This window comes from Leptidea sinapis, chromosome Z (assembly GCF_905404315.1).
Source record: "Leptidea sinapis chromosome Z, ilLepSina1.1, whole genome shotgun sequence".
NCBI lineage: Eukaryota > Metazoa > Arthropoda > Insecta > Lepidoptera > Pieridae > Leptidea > Leptidea sinapis.
Window position 1 is genome coordinate 32828330 of NC_066312.1, and position 25922 is coordinate 32854251.

Below are 25922 nucleotides of genomic sequence, written 5' to 3' on the forward strand. Positions count from 1 at the left end.
ATGTCCCAAAAGAAGTTTCACTTCAAAAATGATATTGAACATCTAACGAACGGATATACCGTTTTATAAAAACTTTACATTTTCGCTGCTCGAAGATTGGCCAAGATAACGTCATATTTCCTCTCCTAAAGTAAAATAACACTGCTGTATTTTCTTTTACTTATTGAATTACATGAGAAAACTGGAAAAATGTTTTACAAGAACCTTTTTGCTATCAATGATATTTTAAAACGTTTGAATTCGTTTCGTTAAGCAAAATGTAATAAGTTTTTAGCTGTTATCTTAAAATATTTTATTCATGCAGTAATGTGAATACAGAATCAGGTTTTATCGACAGTTAAATTATTATTATACCTAATTATAAACCTAAACTGAACTAAGCTATTCCCAATAACATGAGCTAACTAAAGCTGTTCGAAAATCGATCCAACCATTTTGGAGATTAGACAAACGAAACTGATTTTAAAATTAGATTTCATATAATATATTATACTAATAAAAATAAATAGTTCATTATTAAATAAATGTCTTATAAAGCCACACGAAAAGGTGATAAGGACACAGAAAATGTATTGAAGTAACGCGTTTCATCCGACGTTTTTCAACATATTCGCGAGAGAAAATTAACCTGTTATGTTATTAAGTATTATGAAAAATTTACTATGAAAAATACATGAAACACAGTTTCACTAAATAAATCTATAGTATACAAAAATAGTTTGGAATCCAAAAGTGCTTGAATCATAATTTTATTTTCCACAATAATGTTCACGTACAGTACGTAGATGCACTCGTTCTCATGGGCCATAGTTATGTATTCACTGAAAGCCTTAAATAGTGTCACCGTCACAGTGAGTGGTATTTTAAATTGAAAATTAAGAGAGTTAAGGAGATCCAAGTGACTAGTACAATGCCATGACTAAAAAACAATATATAAAATTGCAAAGTCCATCATTATCAAATAACTCAGTATAAATGTGAAGTTTGTCAACAATATTGTCGTGTAGTGTATGTCCAGTTGTATCTTAGATTTTTTTTTTATAAATAATAATTAAACGACTGAATTGAATTAAAAAATGCTTCTGCCTCAACGCATCGGTTATGAGGTGTGCAATATAACGTTACGCCGAACAGTTTTTATTTAGAAAAACAATTAATAATCCTTAAAAATGATTCTATATTGCAGTACCTTGTAAGAAAGACACATAAAATCAAGGTAGAGGAGAGATGGTAAAGAATTATGCTTCAACCAATAACTAATGAAGTTCCCGATTCTAATTTCATTTTTTGGTACTAAGTGTCTGAAGATAGTTTGATGAAGTAGAAGTGAACAAAATGACAATAAATGTAGCTGTATATTTAAGACCTAATATTTCAGGGGTAGCTGCAAAAGACGTCATTATGTTCTTTATTTACAGCGTTGTTACTAAGATCAACTATAATATGAGTTATAAAGCTGGAATGCTAATGTTCACCACCGCCCACATTATCTTGAGAGAATCACAAGAGCGTTGCCGACCATTTAGAAAATTGTACGCGTTTTTTTTAAGGTGCCCATGTCGTATCATCCTGAAAACACCGCACAAGGTAGCTCATTCCACAGCTAAGTCGTACGTAGAAGAAAGTTCCTTGAAAACCACACTGTGGGAGAACGCCACATATCCAGATGGTGAGGATTGATAATATCGTAATATTAATTGTTTTTGAATACATAATATTTTTTTATGAAAATAATATTCCCATTTTCTTCAGTTAGAATCCTACTCAGTCACACAATCATAATTTGAGATGAAAGTTCACAATATTCGTTGCACAGTAAAAAATGAGAGAATCAAATAAAAGTCTCAGCACAAGTTTTACATGGAAACGAGATATTTACTTTACAATCTGGTGTTGACAGGGTTGTCGATTTGTACACGCAATAGCAAACCCAATGTTCGAATCGAGTAAAAATGGCCAGATAAACGTTTTGAATAAAGCTATTTCAGTGAACAGTAAAAATATTTCACTTAACAACTGCACCTGTTCTGCTACGTGACGCCTCTCAAAAACACCAAATATTGTTGTATAGGTTATTTTGTGAAGCAGGCCTGCTACAGTAATATTGCAGGAATGCTGCAACAAGTAAATAGCTATTTCACTAATTATAAAACTATACTGTTGCTGTACGAATACTGTAAGTAAATCAGATTGTGATAAATTATTTTGACATTTGATCAGTTTTCTTGTGTAGTTATTAGATCATAAACAAGTTTTAAAGTCCGATTTAGTGGCTAGAGCGCTGATGCGTAATTCTAGAGGCGGGGGTTCTAATTCCTCTTCTTCGATAAATTTTGATTCATAAATAAACTTTTTTATATACAGAGCTAATTCGGAAGTTGATGGTAAAACTTAATTAAGGTTTGATGAGTCATGCTTAAGAAAACATTTTTCTATTGAGTACCAAATTTATACTTATTTGGTTTAAAACTGATTTCAGTTAATATCATTATTAGAAGTCACAATTGATTTTTGGAGAGGCTGACTATTAGCACCAGCTTTGAATTATTTTAAGCTATGTTGTACCACAATGGGTCGAAAATATATTGGAGGTAATCCATTAAAAATTTACTCTGATCAAAACCTACTCCTTCTTTAATTGGTGACAGAGAAACATTTTATAGCTTTAATTATTATGTTTGGTCTTTCATTTAAAATGAAATGCAGACTTATATGCTCTCCAAAGTACTTTTGTGAGTTATCTTGATCCTTAAACAGCTAAAAATGTTGAAATCGAATTTTGAGCTCGGAGAGCTAAAAATCGTCGTAAGTATAATTTGAAGCGTTAAGGTATAGAATTAACGAGAAGTTGCAGGGGTGCTCTTTCGGGTCAACCATTTTGCTCATTATTTTTATTTTTTTCTTCTTTGGTTCTATAGCCTTAAATTGCTACCGATCTACAGATGTGGACTCAGCCTAAAGTTTATATGGAGCTCTCTCGGGAGCACCTTTTAAATTCAGAATTAAATGTAGAATCAAATCAAAATCACTTTATTCACTAGGTCAAGGAAATGACAGTTACGAATGTCAAGTATTTTTTCATCTTTAATGTGAAGAAGTGGCAAGAAACACATTGGCACTCTTTTAGTTTTACATTTACATCTTCATCGTTTTACAAATTATTGAATTACAACAGAATATGTAAAGGATGCAAGAAAAATACATAAAAAATCAAATACTCTATGTCTTACACGAGTCAAAAAATAAATGTAAATTTATAAATAAAAACACAAGAGAACAGTGGAAGATTCAATCCACACATAACATACGGTTTATTTGCATAAATAAAGGTATTAAGCGAGTATTTTATAAGCGACTTTAAAAATATTAATAAAAAAACTATATATATATATATATATATATATATATTAAATAATTTTAATTGTAAAAACAAGAAACAGAGTATTTTATAAAACACCACACACACCACGCGTTCACGAGGGATCAGCCATCGCCTCCCTCGACCATATTTTTGGGAAAAGCCCGACCTATGACATCGCCACAATCAATGGCATTTAAACGAGCATGACGAAGCAATAGAAAATCTGTTTTTGTAACGATCGATTAGTTAAGGCGTGATACCGTAACATTCAAACTTCTAAACTCATAATCCTATTTATAATATAAGAATACGCTCTACAATATATGAAAGGATTTAAATCAATTGAAAAGATTTGTTTTGTTCTAGTTTCTGTTTATAAACAAGTGCTGACCTAGCATACGTTGTTTTGCTATATAGATCAAGTACCCCGCGCATTGCATGTATGTAAGGAGACGATTGATGAAAATTATATAAATTAACAAAAAATATTATTTTGCAAATTGAAAAATGGAATAATTTTATCATATTAACGCATTGTCATCAGTCCTCAATAAATCTACGAAGTTTGAACGAAATCGGGGCAAAATCGCGCCCAAATGCGTCGGTTACAAACAAACATACATACAGGTGAAGCTAATAAAAAGCAAGTAAAAATGCTTCCAGATAAGTAACTATCAACAAAAACACCAAAAATCATGCTGAATCTCATGGTATAATCGGATAGGTTCAGTAGTTTTCGTAGTATGACTAATAACATACCGGCTATACCCAAATAAGCCGGCTCTCCATTTATAAGTACAGATTCAAACCCGTTGGATTCACTTGATGGTCACATATTACCCCAACCCATTAAATCATATTAAACCATTCATTATATGGTATCGATTGATACCTGATATATTTTTTTTATATAATACAATAAAAACTCGAACTAATAACCAACTTTACAAAATTACCTATACAAAAATACATTCGTAATATAATTTCAAGATATTAAATTAAAAGAGACGAGAGAATTAGAATAATTCCCGAAAATAGAAGGAAACCCCATACAAAATATATCTTTATAATAACATATGAATCACCAAAAAATCCGAGAACTATAATATCATAGCAAACAGGCATGGTTGTAAAACTTAATATTAATTTCCCCATTGGTCACGGAAAGGGTTCACTATAACTTCAAGTTTCAAATTAAGCTAAATACCCAAGTCTCAGTGATTCTCAAGGGCGTAAGTAGAGCCTTATGTCGGGACGAAATAGTTTTTGCACAAACTTTAAGCTTAAGAGCATAGTAGAGCGTAATTTGAGGCCTTTTGAGCATCGTTAGATATACTTGAAGTTTACTTTATGAAGTGTGTAGTTTAGAAAATTATTGTTGTTGGAAAACTCTTAAACAATTAAAGATCTTCGTAATTACCATAAAGAGAATACTTGTAATTATAATTTCATTTAGGTTAGCATTAGTTTTTTCACCTTTATTAACTGCTTTTTGATGTAATATGTACATTAGTGGAAACTGCATTGGTGTGTGTACGATATTTTCTGTTTTTTTTTTTAGATATTATATTGCTTGTTTCCCAAACACTAAATAAATAAACTTTAGTAGTTGTGTATAATAATAAAATGGAGATAAATTATTGTATGAAGCACTTTTTATGACAATAAATCTTTAGTTTACTATTACAATGATATACATGTGATATGAAAATATATGCATTCTCTTGCATTTTACTTGATCAATGCCAGAGAAAATTTTAAGGGGCCGTTTTTTGTCGTCTTATTTCTATAGAATTATTCATTAACGGTATCTTTAGAGTATATATATATTGCTCATTAATAAGAACTATACATAAAAATATTCTCACTCTTATTAATTTGAGAAAAACCATCAGCTTCTTCCATTCGCCGACACACAATCAAGAGCGGCTTAATTCTTTTTGGCATTGCACAGCCCGTTTATAAACTCAATTACTGCAATCTTAGACATTACTTACATTCTCCTAAATTAAAGGACGGCAACGCATCTTGACTTCTGGTTATGAGGAAGTCCATGGGTGGCTGTTTTTCACTTCCGATAACATGAGCAGCCTTGCCAGTTTTCCCGTCTCATATATTTCGTAGTCAAGTACGTCGAGCACAAGAAGTGACTACGGAGATGATTCGGTATTCGTCTTAGCTCGGGTGTAATTGGCGGGCGGTGCGAGTGCGGGCGAGTGTGGTCGCTGGTTGGACGCCGAGCAGTCAATCAGGAAAGACCAATCAAGCAAGGTGGATGTGTCGCTCGCGCAAGCCGGGAACACCACGTTCTTATTACGTAATCTATTATTTACGTAGTCTAAAGCTTTCTTGCTCACTAGTATACCGTTTCATTGTAAGTTTGTGTTTTGTGGTGTTTTACTTGTTGTCGTGCTAAATACCCACAACAATGGACATCCACCAACATCTTAACCATGTAACCAGCCTTGTCCCTTCATATTATAATATGTAAAAAAAAGTAGAAAAATATATTAGGGGCAGGACAATGGAATGTGTTCAATATATTTATTGGATACAGAAACTGCAACTAAATATTGATATATCAAACAGTCAAACTCTGAATATAATTCAAAATCTGACTATTATTACCAGTTATGTGCAAAAAATACAATTTAAGCTTGAGACAAGACTGTTGCGTTCCTTAGTATACAATTCAATTTTCTGTTTACGTTTAATTCTAATTAAAATGATGAATATTGACTCAGACTACGAAGGTACTTATTAAATCTAGAACTCTCGTTAAAAATAAAAGGTCATCTCGTTAGAAAACCTATTGAAGCTGGAAACATTCGCTTGGCTGAGCTTGCTGTATCATTACGTACACTAGAGAATTATAAAAATGTTTCTTGAATCAGGGAGTAGTTGTAGCAATAATAATAATCTATAGCTGTTATATCAATAAGGCACTGTAGAATATGATATAACAACATGTGTTTGGGCTAAACAGTCAATACTTTTGATGAATCTAATAAATATTAAATACCGCCAAATTCAACCTTTCATGACACGCCACAAACGAGATACCATCCCCACCATCAGGATGCCTAGCATTTCTTTACAGTGTGTTTTCGAAAAAACTTTCTCCAACTTACAACATAGGTGTAGAATGAGTTTTGTGATTGTGCGACGATTGTGTGCGACTGTGATCATTTCACATCAGATCACACACATTTGGCCTTCTGTAGTGTGTGTATTAAAACCTTTAAACACAGCAGCACACTCATCTCTCCAACTACTGTATTCCCTACAGAATAGTCCCAAAACTCTCCTTGTGTCAAATAAAAGTCATGTTCATCAAATATCAAGTATTATTTAATTAAATGTCATGGTAGTCAAGATTGCTTAAATTGCTACGTTAAAATGCAAAATTGTCCTATACAAACATGGAAAAATATAAATAGCGCGTTTTATAATATAACGTTACATTAACATATACAGAAGGAAGTAGCAGATGCTTGTACGTGATGAAGTTAATGAAAAGGAAGGATATAATGGCAAACAATGATAAGGTAAAATAAAATTAAATGGAGGTGAGCCAATTGTAATCAACAATCGTATTTGGAATCAGCTATCAGAGAAAGCTTAATGTCGGATTTCCAATAATTTATTAACCATCATTACACCGAGTAGAACCTCAATTAATTATGGACCGAAATCGTTAAGTTTTACAAAGCATTAACACAGAATTGTTAATGTTATAAATACGAAAGCTACAGATAATTACAAGTTTTTTTCTAAATATCAGCTGACGATGCACAAACAATGATTTCGTGTGGTGGTATATGATCACTTTCGATAGTAAAATAAAAAAAATATCCAAAAATTATATTCCGTTGATTGAGTATGTCAAAGATTTAGATAGCATTAACTGAGGCTTAACTGAAAATGTACACTTTTATACCTTTACAAAGAAGGAAATACGAAATATCACGTTATGATTCATTACTTAAATATGCTAGGACTACTATCAAATAAACCTACTTATTTATGAAAACAGCTTGTTCTTCATATTCTAAACAAATGAATAAAATTCTTTACTGCATTCAAAAATTATATAATATTTGTATAGAAAAAGTAATATTTTCTTTGATTAACGCGAGTGCCACAAATTTAACTGAAATACTTTTTAAATGATTAAAACCAGTGTAAGTAATTGTAACTTATAGGAGGATTTGCCGAAAACTTTTCGCAAAATTTACTGACAGTGTCCTTTTCTTTTTTTAACCGATTAAAAAAAAGGAAGACGTTCTCCATTCGACGGTATTATTTTGTGTTTGTTATCTCTGAATTTTCGACTGGTTGAACCGATTTTGATGATTATTTTTTTTGTTTGAAAGCTGGTGCTTTCCGTGTGATCCTATTGTAATTAGCTCTGGAGCTAAAGATCTGGATCTGACAATGACGTCATTCATGAGAAAACAATAAAAGTTAAATAACTTAAATTTGCATTAAGTGTGTGTGTGTGTGTTAAACGGACAAATAACTCAATATCATGTCAGTTGAAAAACTGATTTCAATTATTCTTTTATTTTTGGAGAGGATGTACTTCAAGGGTAGTTTGATGAGAGTTTGGTGAGGCTCTGAATATGGGATCCATAGCAAAGTAACAGAACTCTTCAATTCCTAGGAGCGATATTCAGCCGATTCTTTTAAAAGCTATCCGGATATTTGAGTACCCTATCGTAAGGTCAAGTTATAGTCGTACTTGAAAATGATCAATGGAACTCCTTAACCACTTACAGTAAGGGTGCGATCTGTGGCAGAATTTCAAACTTTCAAATGTATAGCAATAGCAATGACAGTACAATATTGTGTATATTTAAAAAAAAAGAGCCATTTTTTAAGAAGAATTCTAAAGGAATCAGTTATGAGAAAATAAATACCTTTTATGCCTTTTTAAGATGCACCGTAAGTCGTGTAATCCGTCTTTGACAATTCTGTACGAATGTAAAGAAGACGGTAAGTAAACAATATAGTATCTATTATGAAGAAAACACTGTGTTCCTTGATTCATTACACTAGATTTTCACTAGTTTTGGTCTTTATCATGCAAAAAGAGGAGACGCATATGGGTATGACAGAGATCATAAGAGCATTGCCAAGCCTTAGAAAGTTTTACAGGATTCTTCGAAGTACAAGAATACGTGAAGTTGACTTGACACTAATATAAGAGATTTCGACGTATATAGTCACTCATCACGATATCTCTGGAACCATTAGAGCTAATGACTTGAAATTTGGTAGAAATATTCTTTTCACAGAGTAGAAGTCGGCCAAGAACTTCCAACAATTTTACGAAATTCCACCCCTAAGAGAGTTTACGGGGGCGTTATAAGTTATATGGCAATACGGCGTTTGCTGGGTCAGCTAGTTTATACATATCCAAGTGTCAGCTCTGGGCACGGTATACTCAAGGAACAATGAGCGTTATCAGAATTGAATAACGTATATTGTGTCCTGTATAATTGTCACGTTACTGCAGCACGTCCCACATGATTGCCATAGGCAGGGTATTCGACTACGTCGTTATAATCAGATCTCTTGTGCGAGATTTTCAATTCCGTCAGTAGTTGGTCGCCGAAAAATAATAATAATAAATAAATCCATTCATCGCCGATCGTGTGCAAGAACTGGTACATTGGACTCACAGCACCATGACGATGTTACCAATGAATATAACAACAATCTGAAATATAGATTGCTTTTTATTATTATATATAAATGGATATCATTTTTACCAGCGGGAGGCCCCTACGGCGCCTATTTTTGCCGTGAAGCAGTAATGGGTAAACATTATTGTGTTTCAGTCTGAAGGGCGCCGCAGCTAGTGCCACTCAGAATTTTTGGGTTTTACAACAATCAAAAGGCGTATGAATTACCATCAGCTGAAGGCCCTGCCCGTCTCATCTCTTCTTTTGAAAAAAAAAATTATAAGCAAAACCATTGAAATATGTTTATTCAAAATAAAATTCAAAATCACTTATTGATTGTCGGCCCGTACGTATGTTAGTTAATTTTCTTATTTTTAACCGCATATGCTGCTGCACAACTAAATATATCAGCCAATCATTCAATATGGAGGCCCCAATAAACGAATGATAACTTTATTAATAATAAAAACAAACCACACAGAATAATACAATTAAAAAAGTGTTACAGAGGTTAGAGAAAAATAATAAAACACTAAGTAACACTAAGTACATAAAAAGAACACAAAAAAATTACAAAATGAAAAAAAAAACATAAATATATATGCATTATATTATAGTGACAATATTCTTAATTTAAAAGTGTTGTGTAGTCATTGTTATCAAAAGGTGCTGACACAGCGTCATGCTACGTTGGTATAACACCAATACTGCGCTGATTTTCAGCAGCCCCTTGGTGACCCATGGAGTAATTACTATTGTAATACTGTACTATTGTATTTTTTGTAAACATTCTATACGTATTTTTTTTACAAACGGTGATCATTTTAGTTCTGTCCAGGATCTAGGTACATAAATAATAAAATAATAGCAATTGATGTTTAAATAAATAATAATTTTCAGAAATTTTAGCAACAGAAACAAATATAAAATATATTTACTAATATAAGACTAGTGCAGCCCATTTGTGAACTGATACTTAATAAATCAAATATCAATGAATTCAAAACTTCCTCTAAACGAGGGGAAATGATGGAGTAGACTGACTAGACATGGTAAAGTAATAAAATGTATAGCAAAATATTTCAAGATAACAATGACTACACTTTTAAATTAAGAATATCGTCACTATAATATAATGCATATATATTTATGTTATTTTTTTCATTTTGTAATTTTTTTGTGTTCTTTTTATGTACTTAGTGTTACTTAGTGTTTTATTATTTTTCTCTATATATATCAATCTCATATTTCAATGGTTTTTCTTATAATTTTTTTTTTTTAAAGAAGAGATGAGACGGGCAGAGCCTTCAGCTGATGGTAATTCAAACGCCTTTTGATTGTTGTAAAACCCAAAAATTCTGAGTGGCACTAGCTGCGGCGCCCTTCAGACTGAAACACAATAATGTTTACCCATTACTGCTTCACGGCAAAAATAGGCGCCGTAGGGGCCTCCCGCTGGTAAAAATGATATCCAATTATATATAATAATAAAAATCAATCTATATTTCAGATTGTTGTTATATTCATTGGTAACATCGTCATGGTGCTGTGAGTCCAATGTACCAGTTCTTGCACACGATCGGCGATGAATGGATTTATTTATTATTATTATTTTTCGGCGACCAACTACTGACGGAATTGAAAGTCTCGCACAAGAGATCTGATTATAACGAAGTAGTCGAATACCCTGCCTATGGCAATCATGTGGGACGTGCTGCAGTAACGTGACAATTATACAGGACACAATATACGTTATTCAATTCTGATAACGCTCATTGTTCCTTGAGTATACCGTGCCCAGAGCTGACACTTGGATATGTATAAACTAGCTGACCCAGCAAACGCCGTATTGCCATATAACTTATAACGCCTCCATAAACTCTCTTAGGGGTGGAATTTCGTAAAATTGTTGGAAGTTCTTGGCCGACTTCTACTCTGTGAAAAGAATATTTCTACCAAATTTCAAGTCATTAGCTCTAATGGTTCCAGAGATATCGTGATGAGTGACTATATACGTCGAAATCTCTTATATTAGTGTCAACTCAACTTCACGTTTTCTTGTACTTCGAAGAATCTTGTAAAACTTTCTAAGGCTTGGCAATGCTCTTATGATCTCTGTCATACCCATATGCGTCTCCTCTTTTTGCATGATAAAGACCAAAACTAGTGAAAATCTAGTGTAATGAATCAAGGAACACAGTGTTTTCTTCATAATAGATACTATATTGTTTACTTACCGTCTTCTTTACACTCGTACAGAATTTTCAAAGACGTATTACACGACTTACGGTGCATCTTAAAAAGGCATAAAAGGTATTTATTTTCTCATAACTGATTCCTTTAGAATTCTTCTTAAAAAATGGCTCTTTTTTTTTAAATATACACAATATTGTACTGTCTATTGCTATTGCTATACATTTGAAAGTTTGAAATTCTGCCACAGATCGCACCCTTACTGTAAGTGGTTAAGGAGTTCCATTGATCATTTTCAAGTACGACTATAACTTGACCATGCGACCTTACGATAGGGTACTCAAATATCCGGATAGCTTGTAAAAGATTCGGCTGAATATCACTCCTAGGAATTGAAGAGTTATGTTACTTTGCTATGGATCCCATATTCAGAGCCTCACCAAACTCTCATCAAACTACCCTTGAAGTACATCCTCTCCAAAAATAAAAGAATAATTGAAATCAGTTTTTCAACTGACATGATATTGAGTTATTTGTCCGTTTAACACACACACACACACTTAATGCAAATTTAAGTTATTTAACTTTTATTGTTTTCTCATGAATGACGTCATTGTCAGATCCAGATCTTTAGCTCCAGAGCTAATTACAATAGGATCACACGGAAAGCACCAGCTTTCAAACAAAAAAAATAATCATCAAAATCGGTTCAACCAGTCGAAAATTCAGAGATAACAAACACAAAATAATACCGTCGAATGGAGAACGTCTTCCTTTTTTTTAATCGGTTAAAAAAAGAAAAGGACACTGTCAGTAAATTTTGCGAAAAGTTTTCGGCAAATCCTCCTATAAGTTACAATTACTTACACTGGTTTTAATCATTTAAAAAGTATTTCAGTTAAATTTGTGGCACTCGCGTTAATCAAAGAAAATATTACTTTTTCTATACAAATATTATATAATTTTTGAATGCAGTAAAGAATTTTATTCATTTGTTTAGAATATGAAGAACAAGCTGTTTTCATAAATAAGTAGGTTTATTTGATAGTAGTCCTAGCATATTTAAGTAATGAATCATAACGTGATATTTCGTATTTCCTTCTTTGTAAAGGTATAAAAGTGTACATTTTCAGTTAAGCCTCAGTTAATGCTATCTAAATCTTTGACATACTCAATCAACGGAATATAATTTTTGGATATTTTTTTTATTTTACTATCGAAAGTGATCATATACCACCACACGAAATCATTGTTTGTGCATCGTCAGCTGATATTTAGAAAAAAACTTGTAATTATCTGTAGCTTTCGTATTTATAACATTAACAATTCTGTGTTAATGCTTTGTAAAACTTAACGATTTCGGTCCATAATTAATTGAGGTTCTACTCGGTGTAATGATGGTTAATAAATTATTGGAAATCCGACATTAAGCTTTCTCTGATAGCTGATTCCAAATACGATTGTTGATTACAATTGGCTCACCTCCATTTAATTTTATTTTATCTTATCATTGTTTGCCATTATATCCTTCCTTTTCATTTACTTCATCACGTACAAGCATCTGCTACTTTCTTCTGTATATGTTAATGTAACGTAATATTATAAAACGCGCTATTTATATTTTTCCATGTTTGTATAGGACAATTTTGCATTTTAACGTAGCAATTTAAGCAATCTTGACTACCATGATATTTAATTAAATAATACTTGATATTTGATGCCAAGAAATAGAGCAGATTACAGATGATTGATTTGATTTGATAAACAATCAAAAGAACAACATCTAAAGCTGTGGGAGGATAATATTTAGTAAACCACACTGTTGGGGAACCCCACATATCCAATTGTTAAGAATGTGGATATCCACAAGATGAATCAGGTCGTAAATTAATTGGTGTAATGATAGCTCGGCATCATCGTCTTGATTTCAGCCGGAAGACGTCCGGAGTCCGAAGTGGACAAAGGAGTCTCCTAACGATTTCCACAATGATCGGTCCTGCGCTGCCCTCATCCAACCCATTCTGGAGATCTTCACTAGATCATCGGCACATATTATGTACCATCACTACGTCTTCCTGTACGTGGTCGCCATTCGAGGACTTTCCTGCCCCACCGGCCACCTGTGCATCAAGCTATGTAGCCTGCCCACTGCCCCCTGGGCTATGTCAGTGACTTCCGTTCTCCTACGGATCTCCTCATTTCTGCTTCGATCTCGCAGGTAAATTCACATAGGAAAAACCCTTTTATATCACAAACAACTGTTGTATGCATAATATATGAAAAACCCATTTCATTCCGCGATTTTATCCGTGAAAAAGTAACACTTTATTGCCAAAAATAGTACAATAAAAAGAAACAAACAACGTATTCGGAGTGTATCTACATGAAAACAATTGAAATTATTTAGATAAAGTAAAAGACATTTATTTCGTAACAACGTACGTTGTGAGCTGAATAAATTATTTGGTATATCGGAAAATACGTCGGATGTGAAACATTGTTGTATTTTTGTTGAGAAAGACTTTTAAGATTATCCTTGGCTTAAAGACCGAGGTTGTTACTTAATTTTTTATAAGTTATAACTTTGCGTATCGCTTATAATATTAAGCGTTATGAAATATATTGCTTGTGCTTGATGTTAACTGATCTCCACCGTCCGCATTTTCTGGCAACACCAGAGGAATAACAGGAGCGTTTCCGGCCTTTTAGAAAGGTGTACTTGTTATTTTTGGTTCCTATCCCGTATCGTCCTGGAAACACCGCACTGCTTTTCGGAACACTCTCCGTGATAAATGCGGTAGAAGACACACAATGAAGTGAATACACAAACTTGATTGACATTGTATTTTCAAGTGCAAGAAAAGTTTCAACAAAGAACATTGGCTCTACAAAAGTATACCAACATTGTTAATTTAAGGTAATATAATTGAATTTGAATTTTGTGCAAACTAGTATTGCTGGAATTGAAATTGGAGCGATGGTTTCATATTTAGAAGTAATCTTTATAATAACATATCTTGATAATACCAGTACACACAAGCTGGTTTTATTTACTTCATAATATACATAACAACAAGCCATAGAAAATTGTTATCGTGAGTTAGGTTCGTGAGGAAATAAAAACGTAGGGAAACGCAATCTCAAGGCCTCGCAAGATTAGACGGTTGATTAAGTAACCACCTAAGCGCCTGGACTTTTCCTATTATTAAAGCCGGGGTTTTATTATAACCAATTATCGGAATTAGCAGTTGAGCGGAAAAATGTCGAGAGTTCAATCTTGTATTATGATTTTCAAATAGTACTCACATTAATATTAAATTAAAATGATTATCAGAATTTTAGATAATTTACACGTCTAGATATCAACATAGATCTTACTGTTAGACATTAAATAAAAACAGGCCAGGTTTAATACATTAGTGTGCGTGACAAGCTATGTGCATTGCTCAAAATAGAGTTTAACTATAAACTCAATTTTTTTCTACGTTTTCACTGCTGCCATATTCTATCTAGACTTTTAAATGATCAAAGGTTTTGAAATTTTAGCGTATGTAGGAATGAAATTGTTGGTATATGTTTATGCGCATAATGTGTTCACTTCTAGTTGCAGGAACACGATTTGCATAAGTAAATATTCAATTCGTTATTGTCAAATATGAAATATTTTAGAATAAAGCTTTTTTTTATCAGAAAAACACTCCATTTCATAGTCTGAAACCCGCTGGTCTAATTCATGTACAGTAAATCTATCCAAATATCGTTTAGGTTGTCAAACGGAACGCTATCAAAACTTAGTAGTTGCGTGTTACTAAGGCATGCCTTGATAGGACTTCCGCTAAATAGGATTAAGACAAATTGATTGAACTGATATAAACCAATTTACTTGCTAATTACTTTACATATATGTTTTAGTTTGATTATTTTAAAAAGTTATTTTAGCTTAGTACTGATATTACAGGAAATCGTTTATTAACCTTACAAAATAATAAAACTATATTTTTATTCAATTATATTTATTTCTTCGAAACTTCAATTTTGTGTTCAAAGCAGATGTTTGCTGTTATGTCCTTGATGTGGGATACAATGACCATTCTACTAATCTCATACTTAATGTATGGGAGTGTTTAATATCAAAATTTTGGATACATTTTGATTTTAAAAAAGCTTTTGATATCATTATATTGATTAGCTTACATACTTTCAATAGCAGTTTTAATTTTTTTGGGTATCTGTAATAGTTACAGAAAAATCGATTACACCCTGTATATACACAACAATATATACAGATTGTATATATAGATACTTACAATATTATAACAGCAAAAACATAGTTCATATTGAGTCATGGACTTTCTAAAGTTTTCGTGATAATATAATAGCATTATTTTAAACGAATCTGAATTTAGCTCCAAAGAGATGAATTCTTTATCTTACGTAGCGCGAGTAAATCTTGATAATAAGCCTTTTGAGCTTCACTTTGTGGGCTAAAGAAAGTTCTAAGTAAAAATTTTACTCACACTAATACTAAAAGCTAGTTGATATCAAATTTGAATCTGATTGTGGTTACGATGTTTCGTCTTAATAATTATGCAAATTCCATTTTGAGTGCCCATAATATTTTTTTTACATTGAAGTTTTTACACAAAATTAAAAAAATATATATTTTGATTTTATGAAGGAAATTACTTTACGAATATTGATATTTTTAAATGAGTTTTTTTAATGCAAGAGGAGGATAAATGTGCGGGTCACGTGATGCTAATTCATCACCGCCAACCACATTCCTTGTAGCATCAGAAGAAAGACAGAAGCGTTTCCGGCTTTTCAGAAAAGTGGACGCACTTTTTTCAAAGAGACTAGGCTTATTATTTGTCAGTATCAGGTATTATTAATTATAATTACTATTTTTATGTTTGTTCTTGTTTTCAGTAGTTAATTGCTGTAAGTTAAGTTAGTATAGTAATACAGGCGATAATAATATAATTCAGGCGAGGTGTCGCCCTTGACGTTCACGTGTCACGCGGGGGTCACAGTAGATCAGCGTTCCAACACACTTGTGTTGAAACACACGCCGAGTGGCTCCTTTTTTAAACACCACACGTTTTTATATTTGTATATTTATAAGTTGCTTCCTTTTTGGTATTTCTGTGTGTGTTGAGAAAAATGTTTTTTCTTTCTTTCATTCTTTCTTTTTTTGGTACCCGTGTCGTATAGTTAACATCCGGATCAATTTTAACACCGAACAGAATATCTTCAAAATTTCTGGACAAAGAAAAAAAAAATGCTCAAAATCGAGTAAGGGATCAGATTCAGGATGTAAGAAGGTAAATAAAAATAAAAACAAAATCCCGAATTTTTCAATTTCTTTTGTTTCTCTGTTTGTACGGCTAATCTCTGAAACTGTTGAATAAAAGTTGAAAAAAAATATTTATTTCAGTTCACAAAAAAGGTACCTACAAACATAATAGTGGATGAGACCATCTATTAAGTGAGGAACAACAGTACCAAAAACTAGGGATATCTAGGGAAGGTACCTTATATTGCCGGTCAACATTTTAGATACTTTTAATCCCGGGAAATTATCGAGTTCCCGTTGGATAGTTGAAAAACTACAGTAACTATAGCTTAGACATGCGGAATTGTGGTGCCGTTCAGAATTTTCGGGGTTTTTCAAGAATCCTGTGCGGCACTGCATTGCAATGGGTATATCAACCTTATTTTCATTAAAAAAAATATTGTTTGTTTGAATGTTTTTTTTAAATAATTTGCTATATTTTGACTCAATCACAATAATATTATAGTGCAGTGCCTACTTCATTTAACTTTGTAATTTTCTCCCCGCTGAAGTTGTAGAAGTTGTAAATTATCCTATATCGTTTTAAATGAAAGTTGCTTCTGATCGAGTAAACTCCAAAAACCTTTTAACCTACAACCAACCGTTAACCCTCAGGCCCTTAGAACCACGCTAAGTAAATTGGAGTTAAATTACCATACCGGCTTATATAAGTTTCATTACGAAGACAAAGGAATTGATTACAAAAAGACATGCAATATAATTTCACATAAAATTCTTACATAAGTCACGCCATAATATGTCGCAGTAAGACCCTTTCTTGACCCTTATTAGAACTTTGGATAATTTATTCGTCTAGATAGAGATTTTTGCTGTTAGACATCGCATTATAATAGGCCAAATTTATTCTTTTAGTCTGCATGAGAAGCTACGTCTTGCAAATGCTATACGTTAGTCAATTTGTTGAGGTGTGCGTGCGTTGCTGAAAATAGAGGCTAACAGTTCGCCGCTATTTTTTCGACGTGTTCAAAGCTGTCACTAACGAGACGTATAAATTATCCAAGATTAGAACATATAATAATAGTGGTTAAACTATGAATTTGCCTATTTATTGTAATAGGTACTTCGAATTCACATAAAAACTTCATGGCTTGAGATGTTTGATTGAAACTCTTTTCACGTGGTATCTATTTAGTAGCTTCTTCTTTAAAAAAAATTTCAAAATTCGAGTATTGACTTTCATTTGTTTTGTTTTATTCAGCTTAGACCAAAAAGATGCGTTTAGAGAGGGGACTGCTAATGAACGCACCGTGTTATTTTGGTTTAAAAGCTTTCGTGACGGAAACTTCGATTTGCATAATTAACCACGTGGAAGACCGCCCACACAGGTGAATAACAATGATTAGAAAGAGATGGTGGAAGCCAAACCGAGTCAAACTACCCAGGAATTAGCGGCAAGGTTTACCTTATCAACAATATTGACTCATTTGCGTAAAATCAATAAAATTAAAAAATATGAACATGGGTGCCTCATGATTTGACTGATCTGCAGAATGAAACGCATTTTGAATCTTGTGTTGGCCTTGTTGAATCGCTACAGAAATAATGGACATGTTATGAAAAATGGATTCTTTAAGATAACCGTAAGCGAAAAATGCAATGGCTGCTCCCAGCTTTCTCCGATCTTGTCAAGCAATAACGGCAAATGTCTACTGTTTCGAACTCCGAACAATGATAGCAAAACTAGCAGTGAAACAGCCCCGACTCATGAATAGATCTTCACCATTATTGCTCCATGATAAAGCGAGATCTCGTACAAAACGAGAAACAGTTAAAAACTGAACAGGAACTGCAATAAGAAACCATTCGTCACCCTCCGTATTCCAAGATCTCTCCAATTAGATGGCAGCAAAGTATAGATAATAATATAAATGATTTTGATTAAATAAATATGGTAAAAAAAAAAGAATTTCAATTTTTCAGTATAAATCGGGAATTTCATACTTTAACCCCTAATATATTAATTAAGGCCTAATTGTTATTCAACTGTCAAGCTGGTATAATAAATTTTTAAATACATTTTGTATCGTATACCCTAAGCCTAATGTGTGTAAAATTATCCTGTGAAACGTCTTCTTATAAATGAGTGAATAAGTTAAGGGCCTCGTATTAATAAAATTTAATTTTGTTGGCTTATCAGTAAATAATTTTTCACAATAGCTCAAAATTGAAATTTTATTATATTGTGTCTACCTATAATATATTTTACTGGTGTAAGCAAAAATCACTGTCAATATTTGGATCTAGAAACAAATCTATGTTCGATATGCTACATAGTTTTAATTAATAAACAATAAAATATTCAGTCGCCAATCGCCACCCTAACTTAGCACTGTATCGTGTATTGTATAACTAAATATTTTAAATTATATCACAATATATATATGTCTCAATCGCCTTTCATTCCAGTAACCACATGATATACAAATTGGTGCCGACGTGATACTGGCTGGCGTGATTTTTTTGAAAATAAGGGACCAGACGAGCAGGACGTTCAGCTGATCTGTCCATTACAATGCAGTGCCGATCGGGATTCTTGAAAAACCCAAAATTGCGCTCGTCACCTTGAGACATAAGATATTAAGTCTGATTTGACCAGTAATTTCACTAGCTACGGCGCCCTGCAGGCCGAAACACAATAATGTTTATACATTACTGCTTCACGGCAGAAACAGGCGCTGTTGTGGTACCCAAAATCTAGCCGGCATCCTGTGCAAAGGAGCCTCCCACTGGTAATTAAAGTAAAGTCATAAGGATATTACAAAATGGCCAGTGAAAACAGAACACCGTCAGCCCGCACAGCATCCGAGTTGGCAACAGTCACAGTATTATCAAGAAATCCGGAATTTTGGTGCGATCAAGCTCGTTACCAAAAACTAATCGACTCATCAATCCTATGGTGCGATTTATGTCTGCGTAATTAAACTAATAATTATTCATTTGTCAATCTGACAACACCTAATTATCTACGTTTGTGTTACATCAAGATGGGAAAATCGCAAAGCAGGTAAGAAATTATCATTGCCCAAAACGGGCAGGCAAATTAGGCGAACACCAGCCTACTGCATGAGATTACGAACGACAAATTAAATCTCATAGTCATGGTTTCTTGGCATGTTCATGGCTTCACGACTATCATCATTGCAATATTTTTAATGTGTTGCCGATATTGCAAAAAAGTACACCAAGTACCTAAGAAGGGAAATCCAGGGATTCCGCGGTAGTTGTAGCCGTCGGGACCCACCTCATCAATCCCACGTAGTAACAACATACTCCGTGGCGTAAAAAGTTAACTTGTGTTGTGAAAATTGTGTAATAAAATAAAATAAATAAGTATTCTTAAAACTAAACTGAAGTGAAATTTAACGGAAGTATTTTGCATCGTGTGTTTTATCTTTAATCTTGTAATTATTATCAATTAGATACCCATACCCATTATACATCATTTATTGTTGTAATCGATATTTTTTATTATATAAATAGTCATAAACTTATTAAAGTAGTAACTAGTAATTTAATTAAGTTTTAATTTTATACAAATACATTTCTTGTTTTTACGAAATATACATTTTTATTTTCTCTTTTAGATTATTGGAAAATATTTTTGTTTTATATAATTGAAGTAGGTAATTCTGTTTTGTATTGTATTTCGTCAATTTGTATATTTTTATAATAATATGACATAAATTTTTTTTTAAAAGGAAGGGAAGTGATGTATTTATGTATAATATCTTTTACTGATGTATGCAAAAATCACTGTCCATTTTGGAACCTGGAAACAAATCGATATTCCATATGCTACATAGTTTTAATTAAGAAACAATAATTATATATTCAGTCGCCAATCGCCATCCTAACTTAGAACTTTATTACAATTTATATAATATATATATATATCACAAATGCCTTTAATTCCACCAACCACTTGATTGGCGAAATATGTTCCTGTCATTTTTAATAATATTATTCATTGATCATTAATTGTTTACTTTTAAAGTCGTGTAAGAACTGTTGTATAAGATGAATTAATTGTATTTCAACCAGATATTTTGCTAAATATACACAGTGCTTAACTATACATAAATTTAATATTTATAACAAAATATATATAAAACTCACCAATCAAAACACAGATTATAAATAACACAACCATTTTATAAAGCTGCCACTCACATAGGTTTATAAAAAATCACATTATTTTCAAACACTTCAAATTCTGTTTTAAAAGTAACGTTTCCGTGACTGTGACGAATTCGGAAAAATGATTGCTTGGGCGACGTTCGCTTCGCACTGAAGTCAACATCCAACTGATAACACTGATACTCCATGCGAATTGCGAGCTGCGCGGTAACAAATAGTAAGTAGGTAGCTGCGAATATTTGGAATTCTATATCCTCAGACAGCACTAGAGATGAATATTTCGGAATGAAGTGCGCTGTTCGAATTCTAAAACTCTTACACTCTACAGCAATATTGCTTTGTGCAATTTTACCTCTATGATATTTTTTATATTGTAACGAGCTATAGTAATATAATTTACTGCATACTTTATGCCAAATGGTATAAAGACTGATATATTTTGGTTTAATTTTTAATATTTTCACACTTTTCTCTCGTAAAATGCCTAAGTTTTTACTCTCCTATTTTTAAGGTTCCTTACTTCAAATGGATAAAATTGAACGTTCCATCCATCTGTCATCGTCTGGCTGTCTGTCAAGACCCTTTATATTGAGCTTAAATTAAAACGATATACTCAAATCTACAGTCTCTTGAAACATTAAAAAAAATAAACTTCTAAGATAGAGTGCTTTTGCACTACGTCCGATCCGAATTCGTTCCGTATCTGTGAAAACACGGTTGGGAGTTATAGTCGTAGAACTATTTCTATGGTAGTTTACGCACTAGATCCAGCTTCCGTCATCCGATTTCTTCCCGTCAACGGAATGGGGCTATGTTGTTAGCTTCTCTGTTTCTAATAATCTGACCGCAAACAAAAATATATATTCCATGAGTAAAACGGTGAGATCAAAACCAATAAAATAATTTATAAATAAAACATGGGTGATAAAAGTGTTTATAATAAGGGTTACGGAACGGTACGTGAACATGATTAATATATTAGATGGAACACCTTCCAAACTTATTTGTTTTATAATAATGTCACAGCCATTGTAAAATACTCTATTGATTGAAGAGAATGGCCGTTGAGTTTCTTGTATGTACTTCTAAGGAGCTCTACTTATTCTGAACATATGGTAGATTCAGTAAATCTATGCCTAATTGAATAAGGTTTATTTGACTTTGAATTTGCAAAGTTTTAAAATTATCTGCTTTTGTAATAAATTTTAATGAAAAGAAGAACACAAGAAACCTTATGGATAATTAAATTAAACTATAGTAACGTTGTTAAATTTTGGGTCATCCGAGTCAAGTGAGCATAGGATAGGACTCATCCGATGGTAAGTGTAAGAGTGCTACCATCCTATTAGAAAGGTGTATGTTTTTAAAGGTATCTATGCCATATCATCGATATACCCCTTAACTTTATTCCATAGCTTTGTTGTACACTGCAGAAAGTGTCACAAAACCGTACGGTGAAGGAACACATCCATGGATGACGGTAGTTTAATAGTGGCTTACGTGAAAATTAGCAGCAGGAATCAGGTAGAACAGCTCCTCGTGGTAAATACTACTATGCTAAGTAACAAAAAAGCGATTACAAAAATTTTGAAAGAAGCGCCTTGTGACATTGTCTATCTAAGATTTTCCGTTAATATCCGTCGTGGTATCCATCTAATCCGAATGTCTGGATTTAAAAAATATACAATTTTAAATTGCTTGGCGTTCAATTATTTTTTTATTAATAGCAGAAGGAGCTCCGAAAAAAGCACACATGAAGGCTTGAGTTCAAATACCGTAAAACTTCACAGGGCTTGCGAAACTGAAACACAATACAGTAATAGAAGAGTACCTAAACTTTTTACTAGAGCACCCGAATCGACGCACGCACACATACACTTGATTTACACAGCCGCTAAGCAATCTTGGGAAGACAAAACTGTTGAGTGCCACGCCGTGCGCCACCAAGTATGGTCGCTGTCTGAGCTAAATTAGCTGCGCTGCGCCGTTCGCGTCTTCAATATTTTTATATGTACCAAGCCAGAGTTACACTACTGTTTTATTACTGTATTTGTGTATGAGATCTGTATTGAGAAACTTTCCTAAGCCCTCCTCATACGCCAGTCAGACAAGGCCCAGTCCACTACTATTGTGTCCGCGATTTGGACAATTTTTTACATGGTAACAATTTTTCGTCTCAAGAATCCTAAAGACTCAATGTATTAAGTCCATAGATGCCCTTTAATACTTTTTATTAACAATCCTATTTGAATATTGAAACCCCAACTTAAAAAAATAATTATGTAGAAACCACTAATATTCGAAACCCACAGAATAAGACAATTTAACCAAAAAATCTTATTTGATGTAAAAGTGATTTAGTTGCATTTGGAAAGATATTTCTCTAACATACATTCCCCGATACACAGGGTAATTTTATTTAACTCATTCAAATAAAACTTAGAATATAACGTCAATAAACCAAATTAATACTTGAAAATCAAGGGTTATTTTAATAGACGCTTTACGCACGTCATAATTTGAAACTAACGTGGGTCCGGCCCTTTTAATAAATGTGTTGTCAGCTTACGGCTCATATTTACTTAGGCTTGATTCAAACTAACCGTCAGCGCTTGGGTATTACTTTATATTAAGTGACAGCTGTGTAAAGTGGGTTGTTGGAGTCAAATGTGAATAAAATTTTCATGAGTTGTAATGTAGGTAATAAGTAAAAAAATTTTACGTTATTTTAAATATGAGGATGCAGCCTAAAATTAATGGAAATTTTAAGTAAAAATACGCAAGAAGAAGAAATTAATTTAAAGAAACTAGAGTTCACTGAATAAGAAATAAAATTCGATTTGTAATAGTATGGATACTATGATGGACATCAGGGAATATTAGGTAATGAAAAACCCGATTAAGAGGTCAAGGAAGTAACAAATAGTAATTTAATAAATTATATTACTTAAAGTTATATTCCTCCTAATTTATCTGATTAATAAAATAATAGTGGAACGATCATTAGAAGATGAATAATTCCACAAACTTATTTAAAATAAGACAATCATTACTTGAAAAGACTCCATTAATAAAAAGTTACAGAAGGGGGATCAAGTTAATATTACCTAAATGGTTGCGTATAGGTCATCATCATCATCAGCCAGAAGAAGTCTACTGCTGGACAAAGCCTTCCCCAAAGATCTCCAGGTCGATCGGTCCTGCGCTGCCCTCATTCAATGTATTCCGGCGATCTTGGCTAGATCGTTGATCCATCTTGTGTCGAGCTATGAATCCTGTCCACTGCCTCTTCACTTTCCCAGTCATCGGGGCTATGTCATTGACTTTAGTTCTCATACTTACAAATCTCCTCATTTTTGATTCCATGTTACAGCGAAAAATAGCCCTTTCTATTGCCTCTAAGTGACTGCGCTTTCTCATCAGGTCCAGGCGTATTATACACATATAGGTCACAGTAATATAACCCACATTTACTTAATTACTAAAAGCAGCCACAATGCAGGTTTGATGAGTATATGAATCTGTATCACACCTACTAGAAAATTTTTAGGCATACCAGTCAGAAAAATCGTTAAGTGAACTTCCCGATAACCTAAAAGATTCCTAAGATCAAGATAGGTGTAAAACTGTAAAATTCCTTAGATTTAATAAAATTTACAACTATGTGTAAAAGATAGCAAGTAGTTGTTGATGACCTTTGTTGATATAATATGATAGCGACTTACAAGAAACTAATAAAAAAACGTGTGTCTCGGGACGCAACTCCGACAGAGGTGATAACTTAAACTAATCTAAGTTAAATTATTTAATATTTAAATTGTTTGACTTGACAAAACCTAGGTTATTACATAAATAAAAAGTCTTTATTCAAACAATCTTTTATTTATTATAAAATATATTTCACTCTTAGTTACAATTATTATATATTATGTAATTTAGAATTTTGTGTATGTACCTTACCTTATTAGTATCATTATTTTGTCCTATAAAAGGAACAATAGTTAGAGTGATACAAAAGTGGTAGGACGGCTGCGTGCGTGAGAGAAAGAGAAGCTAAATAGACTGGCGCCGTAACGCGTTACGTTACGAAGCGTTTTATTCTCACATAATGAATGGCTCTGTAGTAAAAGCGGTTAAAGCTTTGAGCTTATATTGAGGTACATCAGACCAGAGATGAATATGTCACATATTATGTGATTCAATCTATGCTTTGGCGTAATAGTTTGTGGGGTGATGTCCAGTATCGGTAATTCATTCGATGGATTGATTCTGTGGGTAGCACACAAAACTGTATCTGGATGTAAAAATGGACAAGATTCATTTTAACCCATTCAGAATTAATCAGAGATATACATGAAGACAAATTCTATATAAATATAAAATTCTCGAGTCAAAATGTTACTTGTAGTTGCCACAGTGCTCGTGTTAGCCGGGTCAGTTTCTATTTTCATAAAATTTCATTTATTCACTCTTCAATCAAAAATCAATTTTCAAAAAACCTTCAATTTGTTCAACGTTAGATAAAACGATGTAATAGTTAAAGTTCAACATTGGCAAATTATCCATAGCAATCATGTTACAACATTCATAACAAAACATAGGTTTCACTGTAATAATATATACGTGACAGATTTTGTAAACAAATAATACGATCCAATTTACTTGAAATATTAATTGTTTCGCGAGAATTTACCATTACACTGTAATTGGAATTCCCTTTCCTCATCTGCATATAAATGAAATGCAACGAATATCTAACTAGTTTTTGTATCTGATCTCCACATAGCTCCATATTTCACTCGATACATTCTGTTTTGTTGTCTAAAATAAGGATCGTTTTAGAATTGAAATAAGAGCACATTCAAACTATGCATATACAATACTGTTTATTTTTTATTTGCACATACATACGAGTATGGTTCTAAACTATTATAACAAAAAATAACAACATATTATGTATATAATTAAATTCACTAAGCAGAAACTTTATCAACATTTATTTTATGTAAGATATTTGTTAACAATCACCATCCATCATTCTGTAATATAACAAGTCTGAAGGGACTATACTATATTATATTATGGATAGTAATAGACTGCCCCAACTTGTCAAATTAACAAATAGTCGGCGATCCAATGCTCTGTGAACGGCTGGATCACCTGGCGTTGCGCAGAGACGTCGCTT

At 32.8% G+C, this 25922-nt stretch overlaps 1 protein-coding gene across 1 annotated transcript in view; it reads right to left on the reverse strand.

Moving 5' to 3' along the window:
- Nucleotides 1–20887, reverse strand: part of LOC126978277 (uncharacterized) — a 142150-nt gene extending 121263 nt beyond the window's left edge. The window contains exon 1 of the mRNA XM_050827013.1: nucleotides 20717–20887. Within this exon, the coding sequence (XP_050682970.1) occupies nucleotides 20717–20750 (34 nt within the window). The 5' untranslated portion in view covers nucleotides 20751–20887. The remainder of the gene's footprint in view (nucleotides 1–20716) is intronic.
- Nucleotides 20888–25922: the final 5035 nt, after the last annotated feature.